At 40.1% G+C, this 15,055-nt stretch overlaps 1 protein-coding gene across 1 annotated transcript in view; it reads right to left on the bottom strand.

Moving 5' to 3' along the window:
- TG (thyroglobulin) overlaps positions 1–15,055 on the bottom strand; it is a 150,082-nt gene that overhangs the window by 21,404 nt on the left and 113,623 nt on the right. Inside the window, 3 exon segments of the mRNA XM_030444713.1 lie at positions 1,386–1,567; positions 8,233–8,400; positions 9,128–9,292. Of these exon segments, the coding sequence (XP_030300573.1) occupies positions 1,386–1,567; positions 8,233–8,400; positions 9,128–9,292 (515 nt within the window).

Below are 15,055 nucleotides of genomic sequence, written 5' to 3'. Positions count from 1 at the left end.
TCATACAATCACTGCCATAAATGATTACGCTATGGTCAAGGAAACACATAAATAATCTTAAGGGGAGTCTTCTGCCATGGGTAAAATGAAAAGTAGCAATGCACAGAATGGGGTTGAGAACCACTTTTCTGAGCACTTACAAATGCTTCACTGTTTGATACAGGATACTCACCTGTAAAAAGTCTGACATTGTAAATCATAGAATCATAGAATCATAGAATCATAGAATTGGCTGGGTTGGAAGGGACCTCAGAGATCATCGAGTCCAACCCTTGAACCACCGTTGCGGTTACCAGACCATGGCACTGAGTGCCACATCCAGTCTCTTTTTAAATACCTCCAGGGACAGAGAATCCACTACTTCCCTGGGCAGCCCATTCCAATGCTTGATCACTCTCTCCGTAAAGAAATTCTTTCTAACATCTAGCCTAAACTTCCCCCGGCACAACTTAAGACCATGCCCTCTTGTCTTGTTGAAAGTCATCTGGCAAAAGAGACCAACCCCCACCTGGCTCCAACCTCCTTTCAGGGAGTTGTTGAGAGCGATGAGGTCTCCCCTGAGCCACCTCTTCTTTAGGTTGAACAGCCCCAGCTCCCTCAGCCTCTCCTCATAGGGTCTGTGCTCGAGTCCCTTCACCAGCCTGGTTGCCCTCCTTTGGACCTGCTCCAGCACCTCAATCTCCTTCCTAAACTGAGGGGCCCAGAACTGGACACAGTACTTGAGGTGTGGCCTCACCAGAGCTGAGTACAGGGGCAGAATCACTTCCTTGGACCTGCTGGCCATGCTGTTCCTGATACAGGCCAGGATGCCATTGGCTTTCTTGGCCACCTGGGCACACTGCTGGCTCATATTCAGCTTCCTGTCAATCCAGACTCACAGGTCTCTTTCTGCCTGGCTGCTCTCAGCCACTCTGTCCCCAGGTTTCATAATTTAAAATTTTATGTAATTGCTGAAATCTAAGTTTTCAAGCTTGACTGCTCTCCAAATTTGCAAAACCTAAGAGAAGTATCTAACTAACTGGGAAGTTAGATGACTGTAAATAAAAGAAAGTCTATTATTCCTTCCATTGACACAGGGATGAGAGGACTCAAGGAATTGTTGATACCAAGTGTGCAAACAACAAAGATATCTTTGATGTGTAGTCTGACTTCAATATAGAGTTCAGGAAAGACAATTTAAACTTTTCACAAGGCGTAAAAGCCCTTTCAGTTTCTATTTACCAACGACATTGGAAACTTCACAGAAAATGAAATTATATTCTCCATACTCACTTCATTTGCATGAGAATTTCTCATGTTTTCAGAATATAAATGCACACTTGAGATAAGCAAAACAAATCTTGCTTAATCCCAATCCCACACCTGTAATAGGATGAATTTCTTACCGGGTGGCATTTTCCAAAGCCCTGGAAAACGATGAATAATCATCAGTTGAGTGTTCAAGGGAGTAATACCATGTGGCTGCATCTTCAATTAATGGGTTGGAGTCTTCCCCTCCTAAAGAATTTTGCAGAGCCTGGTAAAAGGCTGTTTTGCTGTTGGCTCTTCCTTGACTTTCTTCAAATTTCTGAGAACAAAATGCATACATGGAATTTACAAACAAAAACAAAAGTTACATTTTTAGTGGAACAATACAGGCTCAGGTCTCCCTCTGGTGGAATGAGTCCTCTCTGCTGTGATCTCTGATTCCTAGAAGTAGGGGACAGCCCTGGTTTTTTTTTGCTTTCCCAAGACTGTCACCAGCTGGTTGTATTGGCTTCCTCGAAACATATTATAGGAATGACTCCATAATCTAGTCAGTACAGACCATAGCTACTGTGCTGTGCTGATGTGGTTCCAATACTACAGAAATCCCTTTGACTCATAGAATGTTAGGGGTTGGAAGGGACCTCCAGAGATCACTGAATCCAACCCCCCTGCCCAAGCAGGGTCATCTAGGGCATGCCACCCATCCAGGTGGGTTTTGAAAGCCTCCAGAGAAGGAGACTCCACAAACTCTCTGGGCAGCTCTGTCACCCTCACAGTAAAGAAGTTTCTCCTCATCTTGAGGTGGAGCTTCCCATGTTCCAGCTCCAACCTATCATTCCTTGTCCTATTACTGGGCACCACTGAAAAGAGACTGGCCTCATCCTCTTGACACACACCCCTCAGATATTTATCGACATTAGAAAGATCTCCTCTCAGACTTCTTTTCTCAAGGTTTAGAAGACCCACTTCTCTGTCTTTCTTCAGAGGGGAGATGCTCAAGTCCCTTATTCATCCTCAGAGCTCTTCGCTGGACTGTATCCAGTACTTCTCACTGAACCAGTCAACATGGACAGTTCTTCACTGTTAAGCCTGGACACAGGTGTGTCCAATGCTGACTTTCTGATGAGCTCCCTGAAGTGAAACTAGATAAGAGAGAGGGAGATATTACTCCTTTCCTTCAAAAAGTCCAGAAAGTGAACACACCAGATAGTAATTTCATACTATATATATATTTCATAGCTATATATATATTTCACATATATTTTTCATATATTCATATATATATTCCATATATATATGTTGTATATTTCATGATATAACCATTTCATGGCTCTATCACTCTGCCTCTTCTGGAAACACCTACAAAAAATTTGCTTGCCTTGCAGGTGCACACTGTCTGAAACTTGGTATAAGAAGTCCAGAGAGAAAGATCTAATAAACCACCTATATTATTTTGTGCAGTTATTCTGATGCAAAATAGGTTTGTGCCAGCCCAGTTGCCATAGATGCTTTACTGAATATATTATTTTGATGGCTCACAGCTGGTTCTCATCACACTGCTCGAAGGTCTTTCCATGACCCTATACAGAAAGTCTAGAAGGAATAATTACTTTCCAACAGATTCACAGAAGTGAAAGATGGAAAATAAGTCCCCGTGTGCAGAGGCTGATGCACCCTAATGCTTTGTGGATTTTGATTAAATGACTTTACAAGGGATTTCAAAACACTACCAAATATCCCAAGGTCCATAAAGATCTTGGCAATTCTCCTTGTTCTTCTAATAAATTCTTCTTTTGCTAGATTTTGGCCCATGCAATGAGAAGAGTCTTGTGGTGCCAGTTTCAGTCATACAGCTGTACTCTGTAAAAGATCTGCAAGTCACACCTGACATGTCACTTCATGTCCACAAATGCCACATATGAAACTGCATAGCACACTGGCCTGCAAAATCATTCAGTGTAAATTCAGCCAGGGCACGTATATTTTACTGCATAAAACAGAAATTATCTCTGAAGACCTGACTGCCAATTCACTGAGTTTGAAAGCAATCTTCCCATCAGCTCCAGCACACAGCAGGTCAGCTCCCTACAAACTGGAGAAGCATTGCTGCCACACAGTTTGGGATCTCCAATTTGGTGACTGATGCTGGTGGATTTAGCTAGGAAAGCATCCTGTGCAAAGCAACTTTCATACAATGCTTTAATTTCTTTATTTATTTTAAAATTGATTTGTTATTTTATTTAATACTTGCAATAGATACTTAAAACAGTGAAAAAGAAAGAGGAAACAAACCTAGGGTACTGATTATTGATAACCTAAGAACTGATCCTTCACTGCCACATCTACTACCAAGCATCAGATAAACATTATTGTGGAAAAGCCCAGAGAAGGAGATGGATCATTGCAGAACACATGGTTAAGATGAGGAACTCCTTACCACATGTTATTTGCACATGCCAAATGTGGTGAAGTTTCATGAAAAAGTTTTTGAATTAAAAAAATAAATGAAAATCAGCTGATGGTTATAAATTGTGGGAAGACCAATTCAGACTAGGAAGTCCCTGAGCTGCAAAGTTCTAGAGGTTTGGAGAACATTTAGCAGAAGCATCAGATTTGATTACCCTACTCTTGCAAACATCCACTCCTAGCCACTGCTGAAAACAACATTTTGTGTTAAATGTGCCTTTGATCTGGCTCAGTGTGGTCAGTCATAGTTTTTTACTGCATCTATGTACTTGTGATCTTCAAGATGCCCCAAAAATTCTGATGACCCTTCTCAGCAATCATTGTTAATAGAGTGAAGGCCTGGAGAGACATTGAGTCAGGTGAAAGAGGACTCTACAAGCAGATATGGATGAGAAAAAGAAGTGGGATTTCAGACTTTTTGAGATTTTTCATTCCAACCAGCACTGAAATAGCATTAAAATAAAACCTGAAACACCATTTCTCAAGTGTGGCTTTGGCTACAATATAATTTAAACAGCTCACTTTAAAATGATACCACAAAAAAAAAAAAAAAAAAACCAAACAAAAAAACCCAAAAACTATATGCTCAAGATAGAACCCATAGAACATTAAAAAGACAAATCACTTCAACTTCTCAGAAACTGATTCAATTTCACCAATTCTCCATGTCCAAAAAATGTTTCCTATTAGAAAATATACGGCCAAGGAGCAATTTTCAAATAGCAGAAGATAACCCAGCTGCTACCAGATTACTAAAAACAGCTGCACATTATGTAAAACAATTTACATTCTGCTATTAGCAACTGACCTTACAGTTATAGTGAGGTTTTCAAATTTTTTTAGAAAATAAATAAGAAAATATTTAAAGATAGCAGGTGCACCACTTTCTACTGTTCCAATGCTGCAAGGTAGTCGTAAACATTGTCTAAATAGTGAGTTACAGAGTGCTTACTCTTCTTCTTCCTACATATGAATGAATCTGGTCCAGTGTTTTATTTAAAAAGTAATTGTAGCAGTAGGTGGACCAAATGTTTATATCTTCCAAGAGGGCTCAGCTGCCCTAAACTCTGACTGCTCAAAGATAACATCCCTGAGGGCCTGCCATGGAAATTCCAGTTTACAGGTCCAGGCTTAACAGTTCCACATGCCACATAACAGTGCATTAGGGTACAACTCAGCAGTAACAACCTCCAGTTTGTTTCCACTTAGTTTCAGCAATCTGATGGCTGCACTGGGGATGAGTACAAAGTGCTCCAGGAAGTGGTAAATCTGTTTCAGTTCACATTAATATGCATTCAAGTGAATGCCATAAAATGGTCATTTCCATGGGCACAACATTGAGCACACCCTGCTGTCAGCATCGCTGAGACACCTCAGCCTTTAACTGGAAACAAATCAACCACAAATGTTTTGCTAGCACATAGGTAGTGCCTTCTGGCCTTCTGCTTCAGTTTTAAAAGTAAGCACAGTGTTTCACTCAGAGTTCTGAGATACCCACACAAATAAATTCCAGTTAGTCCCCACAGAACAACATGGTGCCAGCTGCATGGACCCCCTTCAGGTCTGGTTGCAATCTGGAGGTTTTACTCTCACTCCTAAGACTCAGCTGCTGAGAGTTATCAAACCTGTATGCAATCCCAACCAAAGGTGATCCAGCCTAAGATTTGCATTGTCTCAAGCTTGTTTGAATGCAAATGGCTAGAAGTGTATCCTCACCATTTTCAGTATCATTATTATTAGATCAAGACCAGGATTAAGAGAGCAAGCCCTTGGCTGAATTTGCCAGCATAGCTGTTCCCAGAAACTGGTGGAACAAGTCAGCAGAGATTAAGTTTTTCTATCCCTCACTCTTTGCATCTGACTGCACTGAAAACAGTCGTCATAAAGGAAATGGAAATTAAGGACTCTGCCAAATCCATACATGTACCACAGGACCTTTAACTGTGCTGTTTATCTATTCAAACACATAGGGTTCTCTCTATAGAGCTGAAGCACATCTTCAGGTGCATTTCCATCCCACAGAGGTTTGGTCCCTTCTTGTAGAACAGATTAAATAACCTGTAATCAGGGGCAAACCATGAATTATGTCTTGGTTCCCTGAGATGAATTCAGTGCTCTGACCACCAGCTAAGCCCTCCAAATTTCCCTAGTATATCAGTAAAACCAGCTTCTGTTTTTTCCAGAAAGATGCAAGTCACATCTACCTCAAAGGAACCCTTGAAGTAGAAGAGTGGGATACACTGTGTGTTGTCTCTCATCCTTCTAGGTTTATTGTGGGGAGGAGACAGCACAGCTCAAAGATTCATTATGACTCTGGGACAGAGAATACAGAGCAGAACCAAGATCAGTTGTCACAATGCACCTGTGGCCCGCTCAGGACTACCATCTGACTTTGACTGCAACCATGCTTGGGCATGGCTGTGGCATAAAAATACTTGAGATAGAAAATTCATGCTTGTAAGTAGCTCAGCAATGGAGGAAGCATTACAGTTTCCCAGCAATTAATACACTAACTGCACGGACAAAGAAGAAATCAGAAAATCTTAATCTTGCAGCAAGTCTTTAAGAAAACAATTCAAAGACAGGAATACAAACTGGTCAAAACAGTCATCTCCCCCTAATACCTGAAGACATGAGAAAACAGAAATAGAGGGAAATGTTAATTTAAAAAAATCATCAGTTCTTAATGAGAACATGAAAACAGCTTAAGGAAGCCAAAAGGAAGGGGGGAAAATTGTGAATATCTACCAAGAACATTACAAATTTTCTGGAACAGGGCTGGAATCTTGGAGCGGCAGCACCAAGTAAGTTAGGTATTATGATATCTAGTTAGGAAGTTAACTGGTCTTCTAAGTAAGGATGGGTAAACCTTTGCCAAAGGAGATAAGAATATCTCCAGCAGTAGGAGATTTTCAAACAGGCCTCTCAGGTTGAGGCTGACATGAACGTTCCTTATGGTTGAGTTGCACCAACGTTTTGAGTCCCCTTCCAATCTGATTTTCCTCAAGCCTTTAAATAAAGAAGATATTACAGGTTTTCTTTTTTGGAAAGGAACCTTTTTATCGCTGAGCTCTCAGTTACAAGTGTTTTTCCTTTTCATTTTAATCTGAAAGTGCTGGTTTTTAGCACTTGTGACTTTCATTAATATCATTATTCATTTCATATTTTCTAATACATCATGGAATTCCATTTCACTGTTGCAGACAACTGTCACATGTGGAAATACTGGTAAAGCCTGAATTTCACTTCCTAGTCTTCATCACATGGTTTGTAATGAGGTTATTTAGGTTTATTCCTCTCTCACAGTGTCTGGATCATTATCTGCATGTCTTCAGCATCCCAGTCTATTTCTTATGCCTAACTTCCTCTTTTAATTGATTCCAGAAGAGAAAGATTTTTTGAAAAAAAGCAGAAATTTCTGACAGAGACAAAACAAGCAATATGAACCTCATTCAGGTGGATTACAAAGCTTTCCTTCAAAGCAGTAATTTTGTTTTCAAATATGAAGTAAACTGGACTATGTGTTATTTGGTATCAGCAACGTGAAATTGGGATTAATCTCACACTACTTCTAAAGAGATGAAGTCCACACTGTTACAAAAAGATGGCAGAACAGAACAGACCTGAAGTTTATTTAGATAATACTCAAACTTATCTCTGCCATGTTATACTCTTGTGTTGATTTCTTAGCATATATTTGAGGCCATTGGAACATGAAAACTAATTTGTCAGTGTTAAACAGGGAAGTTCCACTGTTCCCATCATAGAGACAGATAAATCAACTAGAAGAGGTTGATACATGTCGCAAGAAGGGGACTGACACACTGTGCCAAGGACAATGCCAAAGGGTCCACAAGAAGCAGCATAGTCCCTCTGGGTAGACTTCCAGTTTTGGGGACTTCTATGTCCAAAGTACAAAATGGACTCTCCTTTTTTATTTCACCAGTTCATGTACTGAAACCTTGCCCCACACAATTAGGCCAGCGGTATTCTCTGTCATAGCTGGTCCATATTTAGTCATCTTTACATGAAAACTTACTTTGAAAAGGCAACAGAGAAAAAAAGTTGCTGAAATAAAACACGTTGGCATGGAAAAGGCTGACTGAGGCTTGCTGGTCAGTGAAGAGCCTCATAACCAGGTTATGGGCTTGCTTTTCGCTTTGTCATTTTCAACAGAGATTGCAATATAAATAGGATTTCAGAGACAGGAAACCATAGTGCTGCACATCAATACATGCTAAATCATTGCTGATCTTTTATATTTTCATATCTCCCCCAGCACTGTTAATTAACAAATAAGGTCCCTTCCAACCCGGCTAATTCTATGATTGATTCTATGATTCTATAGTGATGCCACTAATCAGCCTACGCAAAACTGGCTGAAGGTTGCATATTTGCATGGATTATAATTCACAAACTGTCGAAATGGAAAAGGATCTGTTCTGGCTGCATATGATCTGTGGCATCACCACAGTAATAGCAATACCACCAGTTTCTCAACAGTGAGTCTCTGCCTACCTTAATTGCCTTGGCTCTGCTGATCAACCCATCTTGTTGAGCACTTCCAATGAGCAGATCAACTTTCTGAGGCTGAGGGCGCTGCAGGGCTTTAACCAAAGGTTCACGAAGGTAAATTCCATCAATCACTGGACCCCAGTACTGGAATGGACCACTTATAGCTAGAAGCTAGATTAGTCAAAAAACAGTAATAGTGCACTTAAATTAGCTTGCCTGGGTAATTTCCATTTTACTTGTGTTTCACAACACTGAGCTGGTAGCCTTCAAGTGACCAAGTAATCAATTAATGTAAGTGCAAACCCATCATGGCCAGGGAGCAAGGCTTTGCTGACAGCCTCACTAGGTGGAATGAGCTGAACAGGCCAAGGGAACCTCTGGTCTTATAGTCATACAAATATTGTTTTAAATTAGGGATTGGCTCTATGCTAGTCCTGATTGGAAAATGTATTGCCAGTGGGTGTTTTAATCTGTGGATTAAGGATTCACCTCATGAATAATTTATATTTCAGCTTTTACAAGCCTCCTGCTGAAGAGACTGAGCCTCACTCCCTCCTCACTTCCTTTTCAGCAAAAATGCAGTTACTGAAGCTACAGACACTTGGTTGTCCTCTAGATTAACACCCAGGGGCAGACGATAGGGTACTGGAAGAATGGAAAAACTGTATTTAGGTTAATTTTGGAAGACATGGTCAAAACAGTGAAAAAGTTCTTTAGTCTAAAGGAGAATCAAGGTCAGAGACAGATGTCATGGGCATCAGCATCAATCCACCAAGCTCCTCTAATGCCTCTTGCACAAGAATTCTGATCAATTTATCTTTTAAGTTTCCTCACAGCTTCATGTCAATGGATGCTTTTTGATTCCTTGCCAATGGAATTTTATTTTGCTGTGGTCTACCTTAGTCTGTGCATCATTGAGGACACGAGCAGGCAACTGGCGGAGGCAGGCTACAATTTCCTCACTGGTGGATGGAGGGCATCCCACATCTTCAGCCAGGACTGCTGCTTGGGTCTGTGCTCTCCTCTTAGTGATAATGGATGCTGGAGAAAAAGCTGAACCTCCCTGGAAAAGAAAGACAGTATCAGTCAACATATGTTGTTAAAACACTCGGCCCTCTGGTGCAGGAAAAATAAATGACAAGCAAAATCTGCCCAGTGGCACAATGTAAAATACTGGTATTTAAATCATCAGAAGCAAGTTCAAATGAACAAAGCAAAGGGGAGAGGAATAAGTTTGACTTTTTCAAGCTCTGCCACCCTTACTTTGGAAGACCTCTGAAAAGTGTCTATGTTATGGCTCTAACCAAGTCTCAAATCTTTCTGAAAACTTTTTTTGAAGGAGAAACATTCAGACAGAATGATACAGAGAAGTTTCTGTGAGGCACATGAGGGAATGGAGAGCCCATCTTACAGGAGGAGTCTAAATAGTTTTACTTCCTTAACTGTGACAAACAATGACTGAGAGCAGGCACAAAAAATAGCTATTTATACCTTAGGACAATGCTGGTGCAAGGCCAAATGGGCACTGACTACTCATATTGAGTGGAAATAAATTTAGGCTAGAAATGCTAAGACAGCTAACACAATGAGCAGGGAGAGTTCAGAAGAGCTATGAGCAGAAGCAGGAGGAACAAAAGGCTAAGCTAAGCTGCAAAAAAATCAACCAGATCCAGAGCACATGAAAACCAGAGCACATATGATAGTCCAATTTCTATCCCAGACTCCTTGACTCTTTAAGCCCTCATCAAGAAAAGATGGTACACCATTGTTAAGCAAATATGAAAACAACTTATTGAAAATGCAGATAAGTTAGCATAAAATCTGGTAAGATCTGACCTAAAACAGAAAGGTTGGAATAGCTCTGAAAAGGTTCCAATGACTAATTTCCAAACATGTACATCAACTTACTATAATGCTTGATAAGAGTAGCTTCCATCCTCTAAAAAAACCCAAACCCTAGAAGTGTAATATGAAAGACCTCAATCTATTCAAACAATCAACTTACTTCTGGCTGACTTTTCTCAAAGCATTACCAAGCCTGAAAAAGCATAAAACCAGAAGCAAGCTAAAAGGAAATGGAAATAAACAGCAAATCCTTCTTTTGAAATTGTCTCCAACCTTTAAGCCCAAAGAACTCTGTGCAGCCCTTGTCAACACCCAGGACATTTTTTATATTTCAAACAAGCAGGCCCCTTGATACTAATAGGGTCCCATTGCTTGCAACTGGAGAAATTGGTTTCCAAAAATAATTAGAAAGAGATTATTACTTGGATGTAGAGACAGCCATTTTAGTTCACTGTATGTAGAATTTCTAAATTCTACTACCTTCCTGGATAGTTTCTTTTCCTTTTTAAGGGCTCTGGCAAAGAAGCCCTGTTACTAGCTTAACGACTGAGATGCAGATGGTTGCAGATAAACATAGGAAAAAGCTAAAACTGTCAATCCCGGAGTACTAGAAGAGCCACCTCTGGTTTTAAGAGAACAGAAGAACCAAAGAAGAAGCAATAAACACCACTTGGTCTTATTCCTCACTTCCGTTCTTGATTTAGATGAGGCTTCATGTGAGCAATGGGCTTTAGCCTCATGTGGGATTTGCGGTGTCCTAGTTTGTGTTTGTAAGGCTCAGTATTTGCCAGCTGCTGAGTAGGGGCACTGACTCAGTTGGTCATGAGAAAGAAGGAAAATATCTTTGATGAGAGCATCTCTATGTGTGGGTGTGTCCTCAGGACACAGAATGAGAATGTTTCTTTTTTGCCTGGCTTTCTGAAGATTTTCACAAGAACGAGGATGAGTGAGACTAGAAAAGGGATAACATAGCATGGCAGCTTCCCTCAGAAGAGCAGCTTCCTTGGTTTTCAATTGGAGCAAGGAATTAGGTGTCTCCCTGGCATAGCAGAGATGTTAGATTGAGGACTGCACAATATCAAGTAATTTAACAAATATATTCTTCAACATCAGATCTGAATGTGCTCACCATGCTTTATCAAGTATCCAGTACCTTCATTTTAAAAAAAACAAACCATAAAAACTGAACTGCTTCAGTTTCCCAAATTCCGAAACTTTCACAGATTTTGAAATCAGCAGTTTCTGTGAAAATTCTGAAGTTGCTTTATTAAAAGGCTAACTTCGGTAGGAAAAGAGAGTATTAAGATCAGATGACATACAGAATCCAAAAATTCACTATGCTAAACAAAACAATCTAGTTTGTGCTTGATTTTGATCACATCTCCTCTAAGGGATTTTAGAAGGTTTGCAAAGTTGCCATGTCTCTGACATCTCTACAAACTGAGAGACTGCCCTTGGGTCAAGCAATGACTCAAATGACAATTGCAAAAGCTTCTGCATAGAAATGTTCTACAGGTCCTTTCATCAGAGGGAGAGCTAAAAGCCTGGACAAGCAAGACTTCATGTCACAACACTGGATGTGCATGGGACTGGCATTAGATAAGGTCCAAGCTTGAAAAGTAAAAGAAAACACCCAAACTTCTAAAAATACATTTGCAAGGTGAGAAAAGTTCTTGTTTCAAGGTCTATTCTAGCTGTGAATATTTTCTATTCTTTGTATGAGTGGTTAGAGCAGGTTTACATTCTCTGCTTTATTCTGCTGGGTTCTGGGTTGGGTTTTTTTTCTATTTTCTGTGGTTATGGCCTCCACATTCAGGAAATATGTCTTGAAAGAGATGTGGTATCCATTGCTATAATTCATGTTTAATTTTTACTGGGACTGGAAGTGGGTGATAAAGGAACCTGGGACATCATTCAAGCAGTATATGGAAGCAATACCTTTCTTTTCCCTCCATTAATGCACTTGAAATACATCCCAGGCTCTGGAAACAAGTCTTCTCTTACCACAGAAGTTAGGCAAGGAAAACTGTACCAGTTCTCTGTTTTTCAAAGTCACAACACAATTCAGTCTCATTGTTTCTTCATCTTCACAAAAAAACCCAAACCCTGAGGAATAAATAAGTGAGAACAGAAACTGGAGACTTCCTAGAATTAACATTCTTCCTTTTTGAGTCTGCAGTTTTCATATTAAAAAGAAATATTCTATAAACACTGTAGCCACATTAGAGGCAAGCTCAGGACACAGAGGATATCTTAGCTGTACTCAGCATTTCTGTTGGCCTCTTTCCCTATAAAACTGTGATTTATTTGTGTGATTAGTCCAAGAAACCAGTAATGAAGGTGTTGTGTGCTTTAAAAAATAGAAGAGAAAAAAACCCTGCAGAAATAGAGGAGAGACTGTTAATTTCCATTACATGACACCCATATTACCATCAACACGAGAGAATCATGAATCACGAAACCAAAAATCATGAGATCAGCTCAAAAATAACAGACTCTGTGTTCTTCTTTGTTAGTCCTCTGTTTTTTAAGTCTCCAGGAATCTTCCTGCACCTACAAACACGAGAGCTAAAAAATCCACTTTTAAAACTAACAGCTAAGACCTTCACAGAATCCTGCAGAGCTGTTTGTTGAAAGCAAACCTCTGAGCAATGTGGCACACAGCAGAACTGTGAAGATTGCCCATCTTGTCATCACAAGGTGTTTCCTATCTCAGCATCATTTAAAAGGGCCTGAGAGGGAACTGAAGCCACACACACTTCTTGTTTCAGTTGTCCTTATGGATTAACCAGCTGTCGTCAGAGGAAGTTCCAATGACATTTTTGACAGTGACCCAGATGAAAGCATTCAGGAATGAAATGCTGAGAAGAAGCAGTTGCAGCTGCATTGCACAATCCCTGACAGCACTGATACTGTCCTGAATTCATAGGAATATTGGGAACATTACAGTGTCAAGCAACAGTGCCCACTGCAACAAGTGATAGTCCTCTATCTTCTTCTTGCTTAGTCAAAAAACAGCTTTCTGGTTACTTTCAGAAGCTTTTAGCACCCTTGCTGCTATTCTGATGAAATAAAAAAATTTAAAAAATAAAAAAAATACATGGTCTATTGCTGTAAGCTGTACTTTTGTCTCCCAGTATACCTGGAAAATACCAAATAAGCTGAACATCTTTTTAGTTCCTCTTTTACTCTGGAAACTCACCTGCAATCTTTTTCAAAAACTGATTCACAACAGATCATTGGATGATTAGAGTTCTACTCCAACCAGAGTTTTTATCACCCACATTCTGTAAACCCCAAACCTTCTTCCTCTCCTCACGTCATAACCTCTTTTTTTCCAACCTGACTTGAAACTGCAGGCTCTGTTTGTGCCATATTCATCTCTTTGACACATGCACTCCCTTCAGATGAATGCAGTCTCTCTGCTGCTGCAAGGTAAGGTTGCAGAGGTTGCAGAGTCCTTAGGGAGCAGGATCTCTGGTGCTATAAAGAATATAAACAGCAATAACAGGAACACCAGCCAAAAAGTGAGCTCACAAAGCATCTTAAGGAAAACAGTCAAACCAATGAAAGGTCCTGGTAATTCTAGTTTCCCAAAAGAGCCAGCTGTACAGAAATATTTTGTTAGACAGGCACTCGCCAAGCTTGGCTGAATACAGCCCAGAGCCAGAAGTATCTGTCAGACCATCTGGTTTGACCTCCAGGATAGTGGAGGATCTTCCATTTCCTGACTGCTGAGCTCAAGTGCTTCCAATCACTTAAAACATGGTTTCTGTTTGACTAAAGACTGATCTTGCATAAGGCAACCTAACCTGAGCTCGGAGACTCTGAACAAGTTGCAGTTCATGTCTGAAGATGAAGACATCTCCACTGAGAGAAAACTGCACCTTATTTCTGTTTGAGGATGTCTTCAGTTTCAGTTAATGCCAGATTAAAGAGCCTGTTTATATCCTGTTTTTTCTCACTGCAAAAAAAAAAGCAAGCTGCAGCTAAGTGACAACTAAATCTTCTTTCCACTTAGCTTAACAGATTATTCTTTAAAAGAATGGATTTAAAGTATTTTTGGAAGCTGTTTTGAATTTGGGGCCGTGTTTGTTTTTTGGTTTTCTTCTGTCAGGGTTGTACTTCATTTATTTTCTTTAGCCATCTACTTCTGCACACAGAACAAGTGCTCACAAGACACCCAGGTTGCAGGGTTCTATGTAAAGACGTGAATATAAATTCTTCCAGGCAAAGTCTATCTTAAAGAACCTGGAGGGGTATAAATGTTTGAGACCAACTCAGGGAGCCTCTGTCATAGCTAAAGAACTATGTGACAAACACAGGCACACAAATTGTAACAGGGAATTGGCAGGTCAGCCCTACAATAGAAAGGAAGAGTGAGATATAAACATTTTTCCCTCCATAATCATCCAGGAAAATTGTGATTTTCAGAAAAAAATAAAGGAGAGAAGAAGAGATGAGAGGAGAGTGAATCCTGTAGATGCAATGTTCCCCTCCCAAGTGACTCACTGTATCACATTAGTGACTTAAATAATGGGATATGAATACTTTTCAGATGACATGTAATGACCCACTTATTTCATATCAAAACTTTTTTTCGTTTAGTTGTTAACATTACCTTATCAATTATAATTTAGAACTCATTATCAGCTGAAGCCACTGAAAGGGTAAACTGGATTTCATCATTGCACAAGGGTAAATAGCCACCAGAAACAGGCAGACACAACATGGAGATGGAGAATTACATTTACCTTCCTCAACTGAAAACTCATCTGATCCTCTACAAGCATGATGCAAACTACAGCTGAGATTTATTGTGTTTCCAGTGCAGCATGTTCTTCAAAGCAACTCCAAGTCTGCTTTAGTATGACCAGTCTTTCCTGCTCTGTCTGAGACCTGTCCCATTTGTGAGTGCATCTTGGGATGTAATCTGGCTTCTTGTAAAAGCAGAAAGATTGTCAGAGCCAGCCTAAGGTAG

The sequence above is a fragment of the Calypte anna genome, chromosome 2 (genome assembly GCF_003957555.1).
Source record: "Calypte anna isolate BGI_N300 chromosome 2, bCalAnn1_v1.p, whole genome shotgun sequence".
Lineage (NCBI taxonomy): Eukaryota > Metazoa > Chordata > Aves > Apodiformes > Trochilidae > Calypte > Calypte anna.
The sequence above is the reverse complement of the archived record's forward strand: the minus strand, read 5'-3'. Positions and strand labels throughout refer to the sequence as shown.